At 55.9% G+C, this 23,046-nt stretch overlaps 1 protein-coding gene across 14 annotated transcripts in view; it reads left to right on the top strand.

Moving 5' to 3' along the window:
• The window catches only part of TAFA5 (TAFA chemokine like family member 5), a 343,256-nt gene that overhangs the window by 238,531 nt on the left and 81,679 nt on the right, over nt 1-23,046 (top strand). For 4 of the 14 annotated variants that reach the window (XM_045363422.3, XM_045363420.3, XM_074003196.1 and 1 more), the window contains exon 4: nt 19,042-21,144. The exons of the other annotated variants lie outside the window; for them this stretch is intronic. In XM_045363422.3, the coding sequence (XP_045219357.1) occupies nt 19,042-19,050 (9 nt within the window). In that variant the 3' untranslated portion in view covers nt 19,051-21,144. Of the gene's footprint in view, nt 1-19,041; nt 21,145-23,046 lie in introns of those variants that run through there. 14 annotated transcript variants of the gene reach the window in all.

The raw sequence follows: 23,046 nt of genomic DNA, 5'->3' as shown, positions 1-23,046 counted from the left end.
ACTATAAATCTGAAAGGAAGAATCAGATTACTAGGCTAAGATAGGCTGAACGCTAGGCCTCTTACACCAGTCAGCCAAGTTGTAGAGGAAAGGAAACATTAAATTATTCACAAGTGTATGTGTAGCTAGTGTATCGATCACTAAATCTGGAAATTTTTGTTTATATAATTTTTAATTATATAAAATATAAATATAAATTTATGTTTATATTTAAGTTTATATATTTTAAAATGTAAATATAAATTTAAATATAAAATATACAAATATACATTCAGGAACTGAAATATAGAAAGTGTCCCAAAAGATTAAAAAGTGCTAATAATCACTTCCTTCCACAAAGATTTTGAGCCTGTGATGTGGGCCAGGCACCGTGTCAGGCACGCGATTCCTCCGACAAGCAGCCTCGAGGCTGCGTACACCCACCCGGCATTGTCCCGGGGGCAGCAGCCGCATCTGGGGATCCGTGTCCCTGGAATGCATGTCCTCTGGTGTCAGTACTGCGTGGCACACACATTGCTCACACCTACATAAAATAACAGCACACTGAATTCTGAGTCCTTTAAAAGAAAAAAAGAGGCCGGGCGCGGTGACTCAACGCCTGTAATCCCAGCACTTTGGGAGGCCGACGTGGGCAAATCACGAGGTCAGGAGATCGAGACCATCCTGGCCAACATGATGAAACCTCATCTCTACTAAAATACAAAAAAATTAGCTGGACATGGTTGGCATGTGCCTGTAGTCCCAGCTACTTTCAGGAGGCTGAGGTAGGGGAATCGCTTGAACCCAGGAGGTAGAGGTTGCGGTGAGCCGAGATCGCACCACTGCACTCTGTCCTGGGCGACAGAGCGAGACTGTAAAAAAAAAAGAAAAAGGAAAAGGCCATGTGCAACGCAGTGGAACTTACGTGAGCAACGAAAGTGCGTTTTGCTACAGGCCCACCTTGTTTTACTGTGCTCTGCTTCATTGCACCTTGCAAATATTGCCGTTCTCACAAACTGAAGGTGTGTGGCAGCCCTGCCTTGAACCAATCTGACAACACCCTATTTCCAACAGCATACGTTCACTTTGTGTCTCTGTGTCACATTTGGGTAATTTTCCCCATATTTCAATCTTTATTACTGTATCTGTTACGGTGATCTGTGATCATTGAGGTTTGTTGTTACTATTGCAGTTGTTTTGGGGCACCACAAACCACGCCCGTGTAAGATGGCACACTTAATGGATGGATGCATTCTGACTGCTCCACTGACCCGCCAGTCCCGTCTCTCCTCTCCATGGGTCTCTCTGTTCTCTGAATCAACAATATTGAAATTAGGCTAATTAATAACCCTACAGCGGCCTCTAAGTGTTCAAGTGAAAGGAAGGGGCGTCCATCTGTCACCTTGAATCGAAAGCTAGACATGATCAAGCTTTGTGAGGAGGGCATGACGAGAGCTGAGACAGGCTGAACGCTAGGCCTCTTGCACCAGTCAGCCAAGTTGTAGAGCAAAGGAAAAATTGTTGAAGATAATTACAAGTACTACTCCAGTGAATATATGAATGATAAGAAAGAGATGGAAAGTTTTAATGGTCTGGAGACAAGATCCAACTAGCCACAACATTCTCTTAAGCCAAAGCCTAATCCAGACCAAGCCCCAAGTCTCTCGAATTCTGTGAAGGGCTCAGAGAAGGGAGGAGGCTGCAGAAGAAAAGTTGGAGCCAACAGACGTTGATTCATGAGGGTTAAGGAAAGAAGCTGTCTCCACTACATAAAAGTGCAAGATGAAGCAGCAAGTTCTGATGGAGAAGCTGCAGTAAGTTCCCAGAAGATCTAGCTAGCACCATTGATGAAGGTGGCTCCATTAGACAGTAGATTTTCAATGTAGATGAAATAGCTTTCTATTGCAGAAAGACACCAACTGTGAGATTTCCCACTAGAGAGAAGTCAGTGCCTGGTTTCGAAGCCCCAGAGGACAGGCTGATTCTCTTGTTAGAGGCTAATGCAGCTGGTGACTTGAAGTTGAAGCTGGAGCTCATTTTCCATTCTGCAAACCCCAGGTCCTTGAAGAATTAAGCAAACCTACTCCGCCTGTCCCCCATACAACATACAACACGGCCTGGATGGCAGCACATCTGTGTATGGCATGGTTGACTCAATCTTTTAAGCCCACTGATGAGACCTACTGCTCAGAACAAAAGATTCCTTTCAAGATATGGCTGCTCATTGACGATGCTCTTGGTCACCCAAGATCTTGGATGGAGATATTCAGGGAGATGAATGCTGTGTTCACGCTGCTAACACAACATCCATTCCACAGCCCATGGATCAAGGAGTAATTTTGACATTAAAGTCTTGTTCGTTAAGAAATATATTAGATAAGGCTGTAGCTCTCTTAGATCGTGATTCCTCTGATGGACCTGGGCAAAGTCAATTGCAAACCTTGTGGAGAGGATTCACCATTCTAGACGTCATTAAGAGCATTTGTGATTCATGGGAGGAGGTCAAAATCATCAGAATTAATGCGAGTTTGGAAGAAGTTGATTCCAATTCTCATGCATGCATGCATGGCTTTGAGAGAGTTCAAGATTTCAGTGACGGAAATCACTGCAGATGTGGTGGAAGTAGGAAGAGAACTCGATTTGGAAGTGGAGTCTGAAGAGGGGACTGGACTGCTGCAATCTCAGGATAGAATTTGAACAGATGGAGTACTTCTTGGGGATAAGCAAAGAAAGTTTTTTTTTTTCTTTTTTTTTTTGAGACGGAGTCTTGCTCTGTTGCCCAGGCTGGAGTGCAGTGGCGCAATCTTGGTTCACTGCAAGCTCCACCTCCCGGGTTCATGCCATTCTCCTGCCTCAGCCTCCCAAGTAGCTGGGACTACAGGCACCCGCCACCATGCCAGGCTAATTTTTTGTGTTTTTAGTAGAGATGGGGTTTCACCGTGTTAGCCAGGATGGTCTTAATCTCCTGACCTTGTGATCCGCCTGCCTGGACCTCCCAAAGTGCTGGGATTACAGGTGTGAGCCACCGCACCCGGCCAGAAAGTGGTTTTTTGACGTGGAATCTGCCCCTGGTGAAGATGCTTGTGAACATTGTGGAAATGATGACATAGAATTTCGAATATTTCATAAGCCTAGTTGATAGTACAGTGGCAGGGTATGAGAGAATTGACTCCAATTTTGAAAGAAGTTCTTCTCTGGTTAAAATGCTCTCAAACAGCATCGCATGCTATGGAGAACTCTTTCATGAAAGGAGAGTCAATTGATGCAGCAACTTTAATGTCTTATTTTGAGAAATTGTCACATCCTCCTCAACCTTCAGCATCCACTGCCCTAATCAGTCAGCAGCCATCAGCATTGCGGCAAGACCCTCCTCCAGCAAAGAGATGACGACTCCCTGAAGGCTCAGATGATCATTAGCATTTTTAGCACTAACTTATTTTTAAGGTATGTACTTTTTTTAGACATGATGTTTTTGCACACTTAGTAGACTGCAGTATAGTATAAACATAGCTTTTATATGCACTGGGAAACCAAAAATTTGTGTGACTCACTTGATCGCGATATTTGCTTTATTGCGGTGGTCTGGAACTGAACCCACCATATCTCTGAGGTATGCCTGTATTTCAAAATCAGGTAGAATGACAAACTATATCACCAGATTGAATCTTTTAATAAGTCTTCTAATTCAATAGATGCTGGAAAAGTCACTAGGGGGACACAGTCTTACTCATTAAAAAACAAATCAAATGAGTAAAAGCACCAAAAGCCACAGACTTCCAGTCAGCCTGGAGGGTAGGGCAGGCCCACCCAGTGCCCAGCATCCATCTGAAACCCAAGCCAGCGTGTGCTTCGGCCGGGCCCCAGCTGTAACCCCTCCAGGGAGCCTCCAGCTCTGAGATTTTGGGACACAGAACCCAGTTGCCCTATGTCTCTTCAAATGGAACCTTCAGAGGAGTCCTGCATGATGACTTTTTAGACGTTCCGGCGAATGCAGTCACATCTGTGTGTGATATGAGAAAATACGATCCTTGTTACTTGCAGGCGAGGTAAGCAGGTGCTTTAGAAACTCTAGAGATTGGCTGAAATGTCTTGGAAACTAATAAGATTTCAGTAAACTGGCCCGCGTATGAGTCTAGAAAGTTGTATCTGCTTGTATCCAGTGTTAAAGTTTTCACAGACCCAGTCTGTGGTGGAGATCTGTGTTCAGCAAACTCCAGCCTTCAGGCCAAATCAGGCCCATCCGTTTGTTCATTCACACATTGTCTACAGATGGGTGGGAGCCACAGCAGCAGAATTCAGCAGTGAGAAGAGAACCTATGGCCCAGAGCTGCAAATGCATAGACTGTCTGACTCTGCAGCACAAGTTTGCCAACCTCCGGACCAGACTTAATCAAAGCTCTTCAGCGCCACTTGCCAAGAGCTGGAATCGGCCACCGCCTGCCCAGTGTTGGTCAGGATGGGAAACTGGTGAATCTGCTGGTCACCTTTAGGAGAAATCCGCTTTGCATATGCAAAAAAGGGAGCTACTATACACAAAAACCAGTTGCTGCTGACTGTCCAAGCACACGTGTTTCAAACGATAATGATTTAATTCCAATAAATTCATGAAATAAATGAGAGGGGAGGACTATTGATCACAGCAGAAAACAGAAAGTAACTTGAAAGAACATGAGTAAGAAATGGTTGGCACCTGGGTGAAGTGCAAAGCCTTCCCATGAGAAATGAGAAAAGTCTGGAACAAATGAAAGATGCCGTAGACGCTGACATGAGGAGGGGAGGCCGAGATGTCGTGAGGCCGTCTGTTCTTTCAAAAGTTAATGTTTATATTTAGTAAGATTTGAATCCAGTTTCCCATGGGTTTTCAGAATTTCACAAGATGATTTTATGCTATATCCCAGAGTGTAATTCAGTCTCGGGCGTCTAAGAACACTTTGTAACGGAAGACTCACCTGGGTGTCCTCGTCCTGCTGGTGTAGACACGTGTGTGAACAGCAGGAGAGGAGCCGTCTGGGCTCTGGGCAGTGTGTCAGCGGCTCTGGGCTTTGGGGACCGCCTGCCTGGCCCAAGCCTGGGTCCCACCACTGACCCGCCTCCGGAGTTAACACAAGGACCATGTGTGGCAAAGTCCCAGCACATAATTAAATGCTAAAATGTTAGTTCTTCTGACTGCTGTTTTCTGATCCACAGAAGAGACTAAGTGAACAGCCCAGCCCTGAAATGAACCCAGGTGTCCCTGAGAGGTGACTATGGATGCGGTGAGCGTCTCAAATCAGTGAGGATGGGACAGGGTCCCCAGCAGCAGCTGCTGGGAAAATCAGCTTTGGATTTGGGGAAAAACCCAAGTTGGACTCTTACCTCACACCATGTTCAAAACTAAACGCCCCCAGGATTGCAGAGTAAACGATAACAGGGAAACTCTGAGATGACCAGGAGGAAGTGGAGAGGAGTATTGATCTGCGTGTGGCGTGAGGAAGAACGCTGCAATTGTAAACTCAATCGGAGAAATCCGTGATGACAGCAAACGCTTGACCCTGTGCACCTAGGCACTCAGGTAGATTAACTCATTCATTCTGACATCTGCCCATGGGCTGCAGACTGTTCTCATCCTGTTTTACAGATGAGAAAATGGAGGCACGGAGGTGCTAAGTAACGTCCTGAAGGCCACCCACGAACCGCAGAGCTGGGATCCCACCCAGGAGCCGGGAGCTGGAGCCCCTGATCTCCTCTAGCCACCTGACTGACCTCAGAACCCCAAACATAAGACAGTCCAGTCACATGCATGACGCTCGGAGGCGGATCACAGCGTGGGGAGAAGAAGGCAGGCAGATCACAGCTTGGGGAGAAGGAGGTGGATCACAGCTGGCGAGCGTGTCTCATAACCTTGTGATAGACGCACAGTCCACAGGAAGATGGGCAAAGTCCGCAAATAGAGAATTCCCAAAATACGAAATTGAAGCAGCCAGAAAAAATGGCAGAGATAGTCACTGTCAAGAAGTGACTAACCAAAACACGCACACGGAGGCCTCTCGGGCGACCAAAACACGCACACGGAGGCCGCTCGGGCGACCAAATCACGCACACGGGGGCCGCTCGGGCGACCAAAACACACACACGGAGGCCGCTCGGGCGACCAAATCACGCACACGGAGGCCGCTCGGGCGACCAAATCACGCACACGGGGGCCGCTCGGGCGACCAAAACACGCACACGGAGGCCTCTCGGGCGACCAAAACACGCACGCAGAGGCCGCTCAGGCGACCAAATCACGTACACGGGGGCCGCTCGGGCGACCAAAACACGCACACGGAGGCCGCTCGGGCGACCAAAACACGCACGCAGAGGCCGCTCAGGTTCATTCATGGTTTGATTTTTATCTGACTTCCTTTTGAGCTGACTGAAAGGATGCTAATAGGAATGAAGATCCGCCGGTCTGTCTGGAAAGCAGAAAGCAGTCACTCTCTGTTGAGAGCATCTGAAATCTGTACTCAAGCTGCTTTGGAAGACAGTTTGGCAGTGGCTGAAAATGATGGAGTTACCAAGGGACCCAGCAGTCGTACTCCTAGAGTCCATCCCCCCAGGAGAAATGAGAGCACGTCCACACACAAACCTGTACACGCCTGTTCTTGGCAGCACCGTTCCCAGCAGCCAGAAAGCGGAAAGCGCCCAGGTGTCCGTCAGCAGACTCGCGGAAATACACCTTCATACACAGCCGTGACTGGAACACTATTCAGCCTTACAAAGGAGTGGCGTTCCTGATGAACCAACAACACGGATGAACCTCGGAAACATGACGCTGAGTGAGGGAAGCCAGTCACAAGTCTGCCCTGTCGGAGCCCAGTGACGTGAAACGCCCGGAACGGGCCAGGTCACGTCGGCTGAAAGCAGGCCCGTGGCTGCCAGGGCCCAGGAGGGAGACGGGGAGCAGCTGCTGACGGGAACCGCGTTTCTTCCGGGCAGATGAAGGTGTCCTAAAGTTGGCTATCGTGATGGTTGCCCAGCTCTGGCATATGCTGAAAACCACTGAATTGACACTTTAAGCGGCGAATTGTATTGTGTGTGAATCATATCTCAGTAAAACTGCAGCACGCAGGTACCCGGCATAGCCTGGTGTTTGAGGCAGAAGGGCTCTGACCAGTCTCTCCCCTGGACCCCTGGGGCTCTGCTCTGGCAGCACAGCAGCCACAGGTGGGGGCTGCCCTGGCAAGACCACCACGCCCGTCTCCTGACCTCTGTTGATGTGAGGACTCTGCCCCGTGTCCAGCTCAGAGGCCAGACACCTGGCCACACAGGCCTGTCCCACCCCAAGTGGGCCATTTGTCCTGAACTTGGACAGAGGGCGAAGGCCGTGAGACAGGGAGCCTGAGAACGTGGCCGGGCTTTGACCTTGAGATTCAGAAGCTACTTGGCCCTCACAGCTCGGAGGGCAGCGCCTGGCCTTAGGGACCCTGAGCTGCCCTAGTGGGAGGCGTTTCTGAAGCTGCCTCTGAGCCTGGCCTGCTGTCCCTGGTCCCCTCAATGCCATCCGCCCACGAACTCACAACGGAATGAGGCTGTGGAGCTGCAGTCGCCGAGACACTGTGGTCGCCCCTGACGCCAGCCAGGATCTTCTCCTGGGGCTGGGAGAGGGCACCGCACACTGTGCTGGGTGAGCCTGGGCACAGGGGTGAGCTGGCTGCACTATGGCTTGGGACGAAAGGGAAAGGTTGGAAGTGGCAGAGCCATGTCCTTCACATGCCTGAGAGGCGGGCGATTCCCGGGGCTGGTGTGGCCTCAGGGATGGAGATGCCAGCCCTGCTCCCTGGCGCTGGATGTGACTGTGGCTCCAGGTGTGAGCACCGGCCCCCGGGCCTCCGCAGGGCAGATGGGCAGCCTTGCGGCCAGGGAGGGCGGCTTCCACTTCCCCTCTCTGTGGCCAGCACAGGGGGCTGCAGCCTCTGAGGTTAGAGCTGAGGTTGAGCTGGACCCGGCGTGAGATGCCAAGTGATGAGTGAGGGCTGCGGTCACTGTGCAGCCCTGCTGTGCCTCCTGTGGTCACCTGCGTGGGGGCCTTCATTGGGGAATGCTGTGGTGGGGGGGCTCCGGCCTCCCTCGGACATGAGGGAGATCCTGGGCCCTCTCATTTAAAATTCAGCAAGGCCGAGTCCAGCAACCAACCTTCGGAGTGGACGGAATGGGTGACCCGCTGCAGTGCGCCTGGGATGGGCGGGGCTGGTGCCTCCACCCTGGCTGCTGGGGCCAAGTGTGAAATTTCCTTCTTGAGCCTGCAGAACTGGGAACACCACTTAGAGCCCAGCACGGGGACGGCCGTATTGTCACTGCGGGGAAGGAAGGAGGTGCCCGTGATGTCTACATTATTTTTTAAATTGAGGTATACCTCTCAGCAGTGAAACACAAACATCTTTAATGTACCACTGCATGGATTGTGACGTCATCAAACCTGTGGGCGGCCCCCAGGTCAGACACGGAATGTGCCCTGCAGCCCAGCGGGCGTCCCAGTTAGCACAGGTCCCGGGGTAGCCACTCCTGGGCCTCCGGGTACACAGCAAGGGAAGGTCAAAGGCCGCGCCTGTGCTCCTGAGCCTCATCTCACTGCCTCTGGCCTCCCCTGGCTCCTGGCACAGAGCCCCCCAGCTCAGTCCCTCCAGGACCCTCTGCTCACACCAGTGGGGGGTGATTGCACCACAGCCTCCCCCGTGAGACCGTCTGCGCCAGTCATCGGGTTATTAAGTGAGAGAGGCCATGATGTGCACAGTCCTAAATGGGTTATTTTAATTTAAGACGTATAAAAGCCGACATTGCCCAGGCAGGGTGTGTTAGTTTCCAGGATGCATAACCACGCGGCCGCTGGGTTGGCTGTCAGGAGCTCCATGTTTTTCGCCACTGGTGGCTCTACCTTCAGTGCCGAGGGTTGATCGGCCATCGCAGGCAGCCTGACATGGCACCTTGACCTTGCCGCTGCTCAGAATTCAGTGCCAAAATGGGACTCTGCCTTGATGACACAAATTCATTGTCACCAGCTCCTCCTTTTACCACTGGGTTATAAACCAAGCCACCCTTCGTGTGAGTATCACACCTGGATCCTGGTATTCATGATTCAGAACGATGCTTTGCTCCCTTCTCCAAAAAGGAAAAATCACGGCCTATCTACAAAAGCAGCAGCTCCATAGAAATAGCAAACGGCAGCCCACCACTACCCCAGCACTGCTGAGAACCCTCCCCCGCACCAGGGCCCAGTTTCTGGAAGCTTCTAGGAACTTCTCAAAGACCCAAAGATAGCAATGAGGCAAAGAGAGGAAAAATACCATCAGAAAGACAGAAATATAATTTTCCCATATTTAAATTAAAGATTTTTTTTTTCCCCCAGAGAAGTAAGCTAGACTATTTAACCAACCGAGAAATATGTGTTCTTACAGCTTGGCAGCTTGCAGAAAATGTTGAGACTGCAGCCTGCTTCTGTCAAAGCTAAGCAAAAGAGTACACGGTTTTCTTTCCAGGGCCCTGGCACTGCCCACCCTGCCTCCTTCCCCGGCTCTCCGCCTCATGGCACAGAAGGGCTGCGTAGTGAATGCCTGTGCACACTAATCCCAGCCTTGGTTAGGGCGGTCTGCTGCCTTCAGCCCGAGGACACGTGCCTGCAGGTGCTGTGTCCTCTGGGGTGGGCAAGTGGCCAGCACTGTAATTGCTGAGACAGGGTTAGACATCTGTAGCAGCCCAGATGTGTCCAGAGGTGATAACTGATCTTCAAGCTCACTATTCAGGTCAGTAATGACCAATAAAGGATGAAATGTTGAGCAGATCTGGGGAGAAGCATGTGATGGCTCCATCTGCCTCTCTGTGTTTGCCGTGGGCTTGCTTTCATTACCTGCAGACTGGGTCTCCTGGTGCCATCCTTCCCTCTCAGAGCTGACAGTAGCTCCCGTGCATTTGCCATACACAGCTCCCTTTATTCCCCGGCGCGAGGCACGATGACTCCATGATCTATGGCAGCAATCTGGCCGTCAGCGCGCTGAGTCAGCAGAAGCTCTGGGGGCCCTGCCTCCTCGACTGTCCGGGACTGCAGGTCTGCTTTTTAGTGGGAGTCTGGTCAGTGCCCGGATGTGCCGATTCCTTAGAACCCACCAAGTGCCCGTCTTCCTGGACACTGCTGCCCACGCCCACCCCAGCTGGTTTGTTCTTAATTAGCACAGGGAGGAGCTCCCGCTGCAGGCCCCTCTCCTCCAACCCTGGAGAGGATGAATGGATGCTTTCCCTAACCGGACCAAACAGTGGCTTCGCTAAGTAGGAGCCCCAAGGAGAAGCCCACCTCCCCCACCACCGCTGCGTGTGGCCTCCCTGGCTGGAAGGACGGCAGGGCAGGAGGTGGCTGCAGGAGCGGGGGCCCTGGGGCAGAGGAGCTGGTCCCAGAGCCAGCCTTTCTGCATTGGCTGCGTGACTTTGGGGACTCACGGAGCCTTCAGACTTAGGCCCCTCCCTGTGTGTCTGCAGATAAGACACAGCAATATCCTTCACTGTCTGGTTATGAGGAATAGTAACCGGTTCCCACTGCTTAGTGAGCACAAGGGGATCTGCTTACTAAGGGGGCGGGGATGGAGCTGTGCCCCTGGCCTCGGTTGGTGGATCTGCCTGGTGCTGCCTCCTTCCTAACGTGGTGGCATGTGGCAGCGCCATGGCTTCAGAACCCTCTCAGTGAAGGTCCAGCACCGTCACCGGCCCATGCTCTCAGCCAGGGACAGACCCCAGAGACCGCGGGTAGGCTCAGCGTGTCCTGTGTCCACCCCTGGATGGAGATTCGCACACGAGATCTCAGCCCTGGTGTTGGGGGCTGTTCACAGAGAAGAGGTGGCTGCGATGTGGCCTTGTGGGGTCTGTAGACGCCATGCTGAGGACGTGTCCCCCAGCAGGCCTCACAACAGGCCAGCAGGACTGTTCTCAGTGGAGCTCAGTGACCTCCCGCCCTCACTCCTGAGGGTAGGAACTGGAGCCCCTCAGAAAGCAGCTCTTATGGACTGAACTGCATCCCCCAAATCTATACGTGTAAGTGCTGCCCCCCAGTCTTAACATATTTGGAGATGGGGCCTTAAAGGAGAGAAGCTTAAGTGGGGTCCTTGGGGTCCAGGGCCCTGATTCAAGAGGACCCTGTCTTTCTTAAAAAGAGGAGGTGAGGACACAAAAAGAGGAGGTGAGGACACAAAGAGAGGAGGTGAGGACACAGACACACACAGGGCTGAGCCTGTGCGGACTCACAGAGATGCCATCTGCACACCGAGAAGGACCTCAGAAGCCAGCCCTGCCACACCTGTGGAACCCAAAGGTCCAGCCTCGTGGGCTGCAGACAGCGAATGCCCTTTGTTCAAGCTGTCCAGTCTCGGGTACTCGGTTACGGCAGCCCTGGCAATAACACAGCAGCCTTCTGGATGAACACCTCTGGAAGCTGGTGAGGAAGGTCACTGTGGCTTTTCTTCTTTGTTCTGAGTTGTAATCTGCAATGGAAAAGGTGCCTTGCATTCTCTCTTATGCTGAACTATTTGTTGTTAAGAACCCCATGGATGGGGGTAAACACTGTTCCTATCCCATGTTACAGACGGGGAAACGGACTCCCAGAGGCTCCAGCTGGGAGGCTGTGGGAGGTCGAGGCACCCACCAGGCTCTGGAGGCGTCCGGCTGCACCAACTGTCCCGCCCCACCCCACAGGCCCCCTCATCCTTCACCAGGCACAGGTGCACGGGGCCCCTGCCGGGTTTGGGAAAAGAACTTGACCCCCACACGGATGGCCCTGGTGTGGAGAAACCTGTTTCACAGTGGAAGACACGGACAGCAGAGTCAAGCACAGTTTTAATCGGAGCCCAGCTTAACACAGGGACATGGAGGGGACAGGGAAGGCCCCAGCCAGAGCAGGTGGAGCAGGAGACGGGTGGAGTGAGTGGTGGAGCTGGTGGCGCAGTGGAGCGGGCGTCGTAGTGGACCGGGTGGCGCGGCGGACCAGGCGACGTGGTGGACCGGGCGGCGTGATGGACCGGGTCACATGGTGGACCGGGTCACGTGGTGGACCAGGTGGCGTGGCAGACCGGGCGACGTGGTGGACCGGGTGGTGTGGTGGAGCCGGCAGCACGGTGGAGCAGGCATTACAGTGGACTGGGCAGTGTGGTGGGTTGGAAGAGAGATGGCCTGGGATGCTCAGCAGGGCCGAGTCCCCAGCCGGGAGCTCAGGTGCGGTGATGCCCAAGGGCCTGACGGTGTGAGGAGGGCCCTCTGCTGCTTCCGCGCAGCCCACACGCGGGGCCCCGGCAGTGCGGAGATGTTGGAGCGGTGCTGCCTGGTCCCACCCTCAGCCCATCCCTGGGATGCAGGCTCAGCAGCCCCCGGGTTCCAGTCAATGTCCCCAGGACTCACTCGGGTCAGGCACAGTGTCCAGGCTGTGTGAGTCTCCGGGAGCCGCTGGAACAAAATGCCACACACCCGGTGGCTTCAAACCACAGAAACCTGTTCTCGTGGTTCTGGGTCCAGACACCTGCGGTCACGGTGTCTGCTGGGCCGTGCTCCCTCGGGAGGCTGCAGTGGAGGGTCCTCCTGCCTGTTGCAGCTGCTGTGGCCGCATGGCTCCGGTCTCTGTCGCTGTCTGTATGGGGCCTGCTGCTCTGTGTGTCTGCCCTGAGTCCAGATTTCCTTCTCCCTGTAAGGGAGTGGCACCCACCCTAATCTGATATGACACCATTCTAACTCTGTCACATCTGCTAGAACCTGCTGCCGAGTAAGACCCCATGCACAGGTGTGGGGTCAGGATCTTCATGTCTGTTACTCCAGTACAACAGTCTTCACTCCTGAGCTCATGGAGGAGGCGGAGGGCTGCCAGGGGCGTCCTCGTTCCGGCGTACCACGGCCAGGAGCGGACTGCAGGGGAGTTGGCCCCGCTGTGGGCAGCCGAGGCGCTGACGTCTCTGATGTCCTATCTGCCAGCCCAGCTGTGTTGGGGGAGCTCCTCTACCCTGAGGGAAAGAACCTGCCTCCATTCATCTTTGCCGCCCTCCTGAGTCAGGAGCCTTGTTTATGGCAGATGGATAAATGTCTGACGGATGAACAAATGATCTGTCTGCACATTCCTCAGCCGACGCCCCCACCTTACCCCACCTGCCATACAGCGGCCGAGTGTTGCTCTGTGGCCTGGGACACTGTGTCTGGCTTGAATGATCGCACCAGTCTTGATGAGTTTAGGGGATTTTACTTGTGAGTTTTTCTGCGTAATTTTATTCCCAGGGCTGGGTTTGCCATCGGGGATGCTCTGAGTCGCGCCTGCCAAGGCTGTTCTGCCGAGATGGAGTCATCCCTGAACCCTGCGCCCGCGCAGCCCAGCGGTACGGGGGCGGCCTCCATCCCAGACAGCCCAGCGGTACGGGGGCGGCCTCCATCCCAGACAGCCCAGCGGTACGGGGGTGGCCTCCATCCCAGACAGCCCAGCAGTACAGGGGTGGCCTCGTTCCCAGAACGCGTATCTTCAGCCATGAGGAAGGGGCTGGTCCTGAAGACAGTGGTGGCTCCATGACGGCCCTTGGTCCCTGACACTTCTTGGTGGGGTCAAGGAGACTGAGGGGAGCTCCGGGCCCTGTGTGTTGAGCGTTGCTCTACAGGGACTCAGGCCCCAAGGTGGGGGCCACAGACTGTGGTTCTCTGGTGACCCCAGATGAAGGCCACCCTTGGGTAGCTTCACTTCCTGAAAAGAAGATGTTTTTGGAGTCTTGTGAGATGAAGCCTGGTATGGTGCGTCCAGGAGGGAAGGCCTGGAGGCATCGATAGCTGGTGGCCTTCCCCAGGCCATGACCTGTGTGGTTCGCGGGGTCAGAGCCGGGTTCCAGTCAAGTTGTAGAGCCCACACTGATTCCCTCAGCCCCACAGCCTTGGGGAAGTGGGCTTTGCAGGGCACTAGGCACAGCGTCCTCGTTAGCAGTGCTAAACCTGCGTGCTCTTCCGGCGATGCGGTCCTAACTCGGGCTGTTTCGTACATTTCCGGCGACATGGTCCTAACTCGGGCAGTTTCGTACATTTCTGGTGACGCTGTCCTAACTCGGGCGGTTTCGTACATTTCCGGCGACGCGGTCCTAACTTGGGTGGTTTCGTACATTTCCAGGGCACCTTTACCAACATCTTTTCCTCTGTGTTTCCGCAGCCTTGGGAGGCAGGGGCGGGTTCCTTTTGTTTTGTTTTGTTTTTTTGTTTTGAGATGGAATGTTGGCTCTTGTTGCCCAGGCTGGAGTGCAGTGGTGCGATCTCGGCTCACTGCAGCCTCCGCCTCCTGGGTTCAAGCGATTCTCCTGCCTCAGCCTCCCAAGTAGCTGGGATTACAGGCAGCTGCCACCATGCCCAGCTAATTTTGTGTATTTTTAGTAGAGACGGGGTTTCGCCATGTTGGGCAGGCTGATCTCGAACTCCTGACCTCAGGTGATCCCCCCGCCTTGGCCTCCCAAAGTGCTGGGATTACAGGCGTGAGGCACTGCGCCTGGCAGGGGTGGGTTCTGTCTCGTCCCTGGGACCATCAGCCTGTGAGGGTGTCTCAACAGCGCTGACCCCTGACCCCTGGACCCGAGTCTGCTACCCAGTCCTGGCTCTTTGGTGGAGCCAGCTCATTGCACAGGGCAAGGCTTTGTCGTCGGCAGCTGGCCTGTCCAGGGTTCACCCTGAGCGTGGGCACACACGGCTTTGTCGTCGGCAGCTGGCCTGTCCAGGGTTCACCCTGAGCGTGGGCACACACGGCTTTGTTGTCGGCAGCTGGCCTGTCCAGGGTTCACCCTGAGCACACATGTGACATAGTCTTCAGTGGCTTGACCCAGTATTTTGACGTTGCAGAACTGGTCTGAGGTCCTAGAATTCGCTCCGTCTTCAGTCTCAGCTGATGACTGTTCATCTGGGGCAGCCGCGGTGCCTCCTGTCAGACGCCCTTCTGTCCACCGGGTCCACCTGGGCGCTTGGAGGGGCCTTGGGAGGTGTCAACACTGGCCCAAATATTTCATATAAACGGTAGCTCTTCTGCCCCTGGGTCCACAGGCCAGGGCTTGGTGTCAGGCACCTCTCCTGGCAGCATCACAGGAAGGAGGGTCCAGAGAGGCACCGTTTCACTACACACGCACTGGAGGAGGGTGGGCGGTGAGCTGAGCTCCTGCGTGAGAGCGGAGGCTGCCACCGGTGAAGCCCGCAGGGGCATGCTGTCCCGGGGAGAGAGGTGTGTGAGCTGCACACACAGGATGCAGCCTCCAGGAGACAGTGTGCGATGGTGCGATGGGCTGGGGTCCTTGTGTCCCTCACTGGGGCACATTCAGCGTCCACGCAAGGAAAGGGCGTGTGTCCCCAGGATCCGCCTGGGCTGTTTAGCTTGGTCACCTCTGGCCCCTGTCCTCGTGGTTTCTGGCTGGCACTAGACCTGGCCCTTCTCAGTGATGCCTTTCTGCCCTGGGTGAAGTCACCCAAGGCATTCTGGGCTTTCAGGCTGGGCTCCACCCCGTGCCATTCAGGAAGCACCCCAATCATCAGGCAGGCACAGACACCCCAGTCGCCTGTCACTCTCATTTTCCACATAAGAGACATTGACATCAGCTGGACATGGTGGCACGTGCCTGTGGTCCCAGCTGCTCAGGAGGCTGAGGTGGGAGGATGGCTTGAGCCCAGGAGTTCAAGGCTGCAGTGAGCTGTGATTGCACCACTGCCCTCCAGCCTGGGTGACAGGGCCACACCCTGTCTTGTTAAAGAAAAAGAGAGAAACACTGACATGGTGCTGGCTGTATTAGATCTCTTCAAGCCATAGCACTAACTCATGAAGTGGGTATGTGTTTACACGTGGAGAAACTGAGGCACAGAGAGGGGACATTCAGAAAGTGGATGTTCAGATAGTAATTGCTGCTGCAGCGTTCGGGCCCAGGAGGTGTGGCCGCCCTGGGAAGGGAGATTCAAGCTTGACCTCCTCCCAGGTGGCAGCCTAGTCCAGCCTTGTTACAGGACAGAAGCCCGAGGGGCCTCATCACCTGTCATCAGAGTGGAGTGGGATGGCAGCCTGCTCCCTTGGCAGAGGGTGAGCCTGCTCTCCGCACCCCTGGGGCCTAGTGCCCGCCAAGCTCCCCATCCCACCCCGGCAGCCGTCCTCATGCAGCTCACCAGCCTGACGGGTACTGGAGCCCCCTGTCCTCAGGAGGCTGGTGGCCAGCACCCCCCTTCCATTAGACCCCTCACCTGTACCCTACAGAATGGGCTTGATGCCCTGGAGCCCGGGAAGCAGTGGTTCACCGACTAGGAGGGCAGAGGGCAGGGGAGTGGACACCATAAGCCAACAGGACTGGAGGCCACCATGGTGTCACCAGCCGTGCCTGGCCCTGCCCTGCCCTGATGCACTTTGCTGCTCAGCCTAAGAACTAAAGGGCCCTGGGACTCGAGAAGGTTCCCTGTGAAGATGGCCCCCTGCAGCTCAGGAGGCCTCTGCTGGGGTTGCTAGAATGAATGCACTGTAGTCCGAGTCCCCGATGTTCTGCGTGGTGATTTGAACAGCAGCAACCAACCACAGCCACTCCAGCCCTTCTTGTGGACCTGGCCTTGGGGCGCAGGAAGGGTTGGGGCCTTGGTTGTGACCTGGCTCTGCACCTTCAGGGAGCAGCCCCAGGAGAGAAGCCAAAGGCTTCCTGGACATGGGTGGGATGTGGTGTGTATTTCTTCCCTGAGTCCACTTGGGTTTTTCCCAAGGTACAGTGTCCCTCGTCCCAGGTGTCTGGAGGTGGCACCACGGTCATCACTCTGTCTTGCCGCTCTCTTCTCTCCTGCTGTTTACTGGAACCTTTTGCATAGGCTCCATTCAAGACGGCGTGTTCAGGCCGGGCCCAGTGGCTTACACCTGTAATCCCAGCACTTTGGGAGGCCGAGGTGAGCGGATCACCTGAGGTCAGGAGTTTGAGACCAGCCTGACCAATATGGTGAAACCCTGTTTCTACTAAAAATATAAAAATTAGCTTGGCATGTTGGTGTGTGCCTGTAGTCCCAGCTACTCAGGAGGCTGAGGCAGAAGAACCGCTTGAACCCGGGAGGCAGAGGTTGAGGTGAGCCGAGATCGCGCCACTGCACTTCGACCTGGGTGGCAGAGCAAGACTATGTCTAAAAAACATTAAAAGAATAGCATGTTCCTCCGTACAGCAGGCTCCTCCTGACCTTAACGTCAGATGGAAACTTCTAGTGAGGAAGAGAAGGGATCATTTACCTGGATGAATGGGGCTGGGAGGTTTGGTTTTGTTGTTTGTGTCTGAGCATGGGGTCAACTTCTTATGTAAGCTGAACACGCGCTCCACAGGCTCAGGACCATGCCCTCTCGTCACTCCTGATGGAAAGGCTTGTGTGGGCCAAGCATCAGGTGCCTGCAGGTGCAGCGGGCAGCTCGGGACCACACCGTTCATGTCGGTTTGTTGGGCGTCCACAGCCCAGTGTGATGGCAAGCTCACTCTGGGGCCAATTCTGAGCCCTCTGGGGACTGGGTTCTGGAACAGTGGCTACAGGCTGGAGGATGCAGACCTTGGCCTTGGGCTGTGGATGACTGGGCGCCCGCAGACCCAGCAGAGGGGAGCTCAGAGCCAGCTTCCTTTCCAGGCCCCAGGGGTGCAGTGAGGAGGAGCGCCAGCTGCGACCCAGGCCACAAGTGTCCACAGGCAGAGAGGGCTGGCTGGGCCTGGCCGCAGGATGGCCACGCTGGCAGCTCCAGGAAGCCAGGAGGGGAGGCATCTGAGGCTCCCTGTCTCAAAGGTGTGAGTGTGAGGCTGCGCTGTCCCCGGGGCAGGTCCCTTCACCCCTGAGCCTCAGGTCCTGTTGAGTGCGGGTTCTAATTCCCACAGGCCCGTTGGGTAGACAAGGCTGTGACAAGGTGACGGCAAGGTCGTTCCCAGAGCAGTGACTGGCACCCAGGAGCTCAGGAACCGCAGCTGGTCAGGGTGCTGGAGATGACCCCTGGCCCTGACGGAACCTGGGATTTGGGGAGGCCCCGCAGCTGCGAGACCCTCATCATCACCGCCTCTGGCTGAGTACGGAATTTAGCGCAAGGCAGATGAGGCCTAACCCAGGTGGGCAGGTGCCTGGAGGTGCCCGCGCGGGAGACAGCATCAGGGTGGGCTCGGAAATTTCAGTAGGGCCGGGGTCCCATGATGAGTTTTCTGGCCACGGTCCGTTCAAGGGCAGATTCTCAGGGCTGCCTGGGGCCCAGGGAAAGGGGGAGTGTCGGGGGGAAGCTGAGCCCCAGGGCCCCAGGGCCTCTGCCTCCCGTTGAAGAGAATCCTCCAGGGGCCAGATGGGGCAGGGGAACGTCGACATGGGGACCATGTGAGGATGGAGGCAGAGATGAGGACGATGCGTCTCCCGGGCAAGGAGCACTGAGGATTGCTGGGAGCACCAGAAAGCCCCAGGGGGCCTGGAGTGGACCCTCCCTCAGATCTTCCAGCAGGAACTGGCCCTGTCCACACCTTGAGTCTGGGCAAGAACTAACTGCTGTGTCAGATTCCCGTCCCCCAGTGTGTGGTCCTTTGATTGGGCAGCCACAGGAACGGCACAGACCTGTAGAGGCCCAGCGTGGATGGCCAGGGGAGGGTGGCTCCGTGGTGGGGGTGCGGCCAGGTCCCCCAGCCTGCAGCAGCTGTTCTGGGTGAGCTCTGTAGTCTGTGGCCTCAGAGGCACAGGAAGCTGGGAGGGGTTTGAATTGGATACAGGGAATAGGGAGCCATGGATGGTTCTTGAGCTGGGGAGTGGCAAAGTGATATGGCCGCTTAGAGGAAAGAAGCCAGCAAGTAGGGGTGGGAAGGGCTCTGCCCGAGGCCAGCAACCCCTCCAGGTCATGCACAGACGGCACCCCACCCTCCCAAGACACAAGGAAGGGTGGGTGGTTTGGGGGCGCTGTCTGGTGGCCTGGATGTCCCCCACAGCACTGAGGATGAGCTCTTAGTTTCAGGCCCTCCAGGAGGCCGGCTGGCGGGAGCCAGGGAGCGAAGAGGAGCCTGTGTTCCCTGTGGCCTTGGGCAGCGTCTGCAGGAGGCTCACCGTCTCTCTCTCTTTGCTTCTCAGGTCTCCTGACAAACACAGCCCCTGAGGGGCCCCGGGAGTGGCCTTGGCTCCCCTGGAGAGCCCACGCCTCAGCCACAGTTCTCTGCCCGCCTCGGACTTCGCCCATTCTCTGCCGCCCACCCACTCCGTTTCCCTGTGGTCCGTGAAGGACGGCCTCAGGCCTCGGCATCCTGAGCTTCGGTCTGTCCGGCCGACCTGAGGAGGCCGGACTGGACACACAGGCGGGGGGCGGCCCCGGGCATCAGCAATACGCAGTCTGTGGGAGCCCGGCCGACCCAGCCCCCGCCGACCGTGGCGTTGGCCCTGCTGTCCTCGGAGGATGAGGAGGAGGCGGCTCCGGCAGCCACCGCAGGCTGCAGCCCAGCCCGCCTGAGACACGACGCCCGCCCCAGGGGACTGTCAGGCGTAGAAGTGGCGTCCTCCCGTGCCCCAGACTGTCCGAATTGCTTTTATTTTCTTATACTTTCAGTATACTCCATAGACCAAAGAGCAAAATCTATCTGAACGTGGACGCACCCTCACTGTCAGGATCCCTGGGGTCGCTTGTGGGGACGGGAGGGCATGGTGGCAGAGACACGCTGGTGGCCCTGGCGGAGCGGAGAGGGCGGTCGTGGTGGAGGCCTCCACCCCAGGAGCACCCCGGCACACCCTAGGAGGATGGGCTTTGGCTGCGCGGAGGCCGTGGCACACTTGCGGGAGGCAGCCGGGGCGCGGCCAGCAATGGCCCCCACGCAGACGCCGAGAGCCCCCGGGAACACAGGCCGCTCGATTCCTCTGTACTTAGATCGACTTTACCGTACTAAAATCACTTTCTGTTTTAACCAGTTAAACATGCCTCTTCTACAGCTCCATTTTTGATAGTTGGATAATCCAGTATATTTGCCAAGAGCATGTTGAGTCTCCCGTGACTGCTGCCTCGTCGATACTCCATTTAGCTCCAGAAAGCAAAGAAAACTCGAGTAACACTTGTTTGAAAGAGATCATTAAATGTATTTTGCAAAGCCTAAAGTTATATATTTAACAGTTTTTATATGTTGTATATTTGTAGAAAATCCTATTTAACAATTAACGTGGCAGTCCCGGCCGTCCTGAGAGTCGGGCTGAGCCCCGTGTGTTTCTGAAGACTCTGGGGGTTGGACATGGTGGGGAGGTGGCGCCCCTCAGACCCTGGGGTGCCAGGCGTGGAAGGCGGGACTCTGGGAGAAGCGTGTGGAGGACTGTGGCATCGGTGTCCCAGAGGCATCGGTCGTGCCCGGGGAGGCCGGGTTCCCTTCGCTGCGGGCCAGGTTTGGTGGCTCGATTCCCCCTTTGGTCTCTGTGTTGGTCAACACTGAGTGTACAATATTTTGAACATGCTTCTTCCAATGGGTTTTGTTTCCCGTTTCCTGCCCCTTTTCGCCACTCACGGACCTTGAGGCCAGTTGGCGGCCCTTCTCCCCACGTCTGTGTCCCCGCGTTCTGAGAAGTCCTCCGTCTTCGTGTCAGTAGGTCCAGAAAGCCGCGCTGGGCAGAGGCACAGGCGGGGCCAGCAGGGCCGAGGAATAAGGGACAGTTCTGTTTTTTCTCTCCTGGCCGTCGTACGCCAGCCTCCTTCATTTTCCTGAGTTCCCGCTGAAGTATACTACCTACAAGTCCAATTAACATGAGTATTATGCTAGTTCTATCCTACTAAAAAAATATAAAAAGTAACTATATAGAAGCTGTTCCAGCAACCATAGACTAAAGATACAAAAGAAAATCCATTTATTTAAGACCTGTTCCAGTATCCATGAGGACTTAATTTACCTTTCAGTCACCACAAATTTCTAGGCATTAGTATCCTGGACTAAAAGAAGGGGCTGAGGTTGGGTTTGTCATCACAGAGCGGGTGGGCCTGGAAAGGGCCCTTCCCGAGCTGCCCCGGCTCCGGCGGCCCGGGCCGCAGCCAGCGTCCTCACGGCCTCCCCCCTCGCCTGGTTCTTTTGAAAGCAAGTGTAGACACCTTCGAGGGCAGAGATCGGGAGATTTAAGATGTTACAGCATATTTTTTTTCTTGTTTTACAGTATTCAATTTTGTGTTGATTCAGCTAAATTATGAAAAATAAAGAAAAACTCCTTTGATAAGCATGGCTTTTGTTCCCTGGGCATGGTGTCCTGGGAGAGGGGCTGTGGCTGGTGTGGCTGGTGGGGATGACAGGCGGGGGCCAGCACAGGGACCCCCAGGGTCAGAGCAGACAGTGCCTGTGGCCCTCACGGCATAGCCGGCACCGCCTGTGAATCCCTGGGTTCTTCTGCACCCGCAAGGATGGCCTCTGCAGCCCAGCCCCAGACCAGTGGGCAGTGCCTGGCCACAGCCCTCTGGGGTGTGTCATCCCTGCCTGAATATCGCTGCCCCACACAGACACTGTGCCCTGAGTCCCTCCATGGGTCTGACGTGCGGCCGCCTGAGTGCGGCAGGCATCGGCTCTCCTTCATTCCTCCCCTGGCCAGTGCGGAAGCCCAGGCTGTCATTAGGGAGGCTGGCCCCAGGTTCTCGTGAGCTGGCCCCACACAGGTGCCAGACACAGAACTCCCCAAGGGGACCCAGTCTGAAGCACCCCCTTTGCAGAGACGTCCCCTCAGATCCCTAAAGAGCAGTGCTGGAGCCCAGAGCCTCCTTGCTGCCCACACCTGAGGCCACCTCGGTGGGCCACTGGCTACTCCCCAGCTGCTATTCACAGGGAACCTCGGCCCGGACGGCTGGGCCAGGGGTCTGCGCCACGGGCTGCCTGGCTGTCTGCGCTTCCTTCCTAGGAGACGTCACTGGTCTTTGGAGCCGTCAAGGTGGACAGACAAAGCCTCAACTTTTCCTGCAAGGGGCCGGGCTTGTTCTGGGAGGGAGGGCAGGAGGCAGAGCTACAATGGCTGCAGGAGCCCCGGGCCAACCTCTTCCCCATCGGCAGCCCCGGTGCCTGGGCTGGAGAGTCTTCGGTTCCCTCCCACAGAGGTGAGGCACCACCTGGAGTGTGGCTCTGGGACTCTGTGGTCAGCACAGTCAGACAGGATGGGGCAGCCTGACCAGGAGAGGTGCCACCAGCCCGTTCCTGTATCACAGTGAGAGCTGGGAGGAGAGGCGTCAGTGTGCTGGGAAGAAAGCAGCCCCCGCCATCAATCCCTGAGGAGCAGCCCCACACACACAGGCTGAGCACAGGGGCCTGAACCTGGGCCTGTCCTGCTGTGAGCCCCGTGCAGGCTCCTGGGGGTGCGTCTCCCAGGAAGCTCCCTGCTGCCTAGGTCAGGAGGCACCGGGACTCCCAGCACTGGCTGCACAAGCTGCCTCTGCTCCTTGTGCACTGAGGGAAGGTGGTCATGCCTCGCCTAACTCAGGCTGCTGGGAGCAGTGCCTGCCCCGTCCGAGGGGAGAACAGGCTCCGTCCCCAAGGTGGGGGGTCCGGGGGAAGCCCTTTGCAGGTGTGGATGCCCACAGATGGGCTCTGGGGGTGGTCGCAGCCTCCTCTGTGCCCGAGAGCCGCCCTCCCAGGGCCCCGGGCCAGTTGAGCCACCAGCAGAGTCTGCAAATGAGACACTCAGAGATAGTCCTCGGCCTCCCGGGACCCTCTGCCCAGGGCCCCCACTGGCCACCCTGTGCAGCCCCAGCAGGACAACAAGAGCAGGCAGAGGCCACACCTCAAGGGCACGACCTTGGTTAGGGGCAGCCCTGGCCACTGTTGTCTAAGGGGCAGGGCTAGGGGTCTCCATCCTTTCTGTCCCGGGCAGTGGAGCAGTGTCACGAAGGCCTGGCTGGAAGCCACACTGCGCGGTGTTCCTCATGTTGGCCCGAGGCTGGCCATGCTTCCTCTCCGAGCCTCAGTTTCCCCATTGATAGAATAAAGAGAACCTTGCCAAGCTCACAGGGTGTCAGGAAGTGGAAGGTGACCAGCACTCGAGGCAAAGGTGCTCATGGTCCTGACTGAAGCCTTGCACTTCCTCCCCAGGCCCCGTGTCACCCTTGAGGGGTGACCCTGGGCACTGGTGCTCGCCCACCAC

The sequence above is a fragment of the Macaca fascicularis genome, chromosome 10, assembly GCF_037993035.2.
Source record: "Macaca fascicularis isolate 582-1 chromosome 10, T2T-MFA8v1.1".
Taxonomy (NCBI): domain Eukaryota; kingdom Metazoa; phylum Chordata; class Mammalia; order Primates; family Cercopithecidae; genus Macaca; species Macaca fascicularis.
The sequence above is the reverse complement of the archived record's forward strand: the minus strand, read 5'-3'. Positions and strand labels throughout refer to the sequence as shown.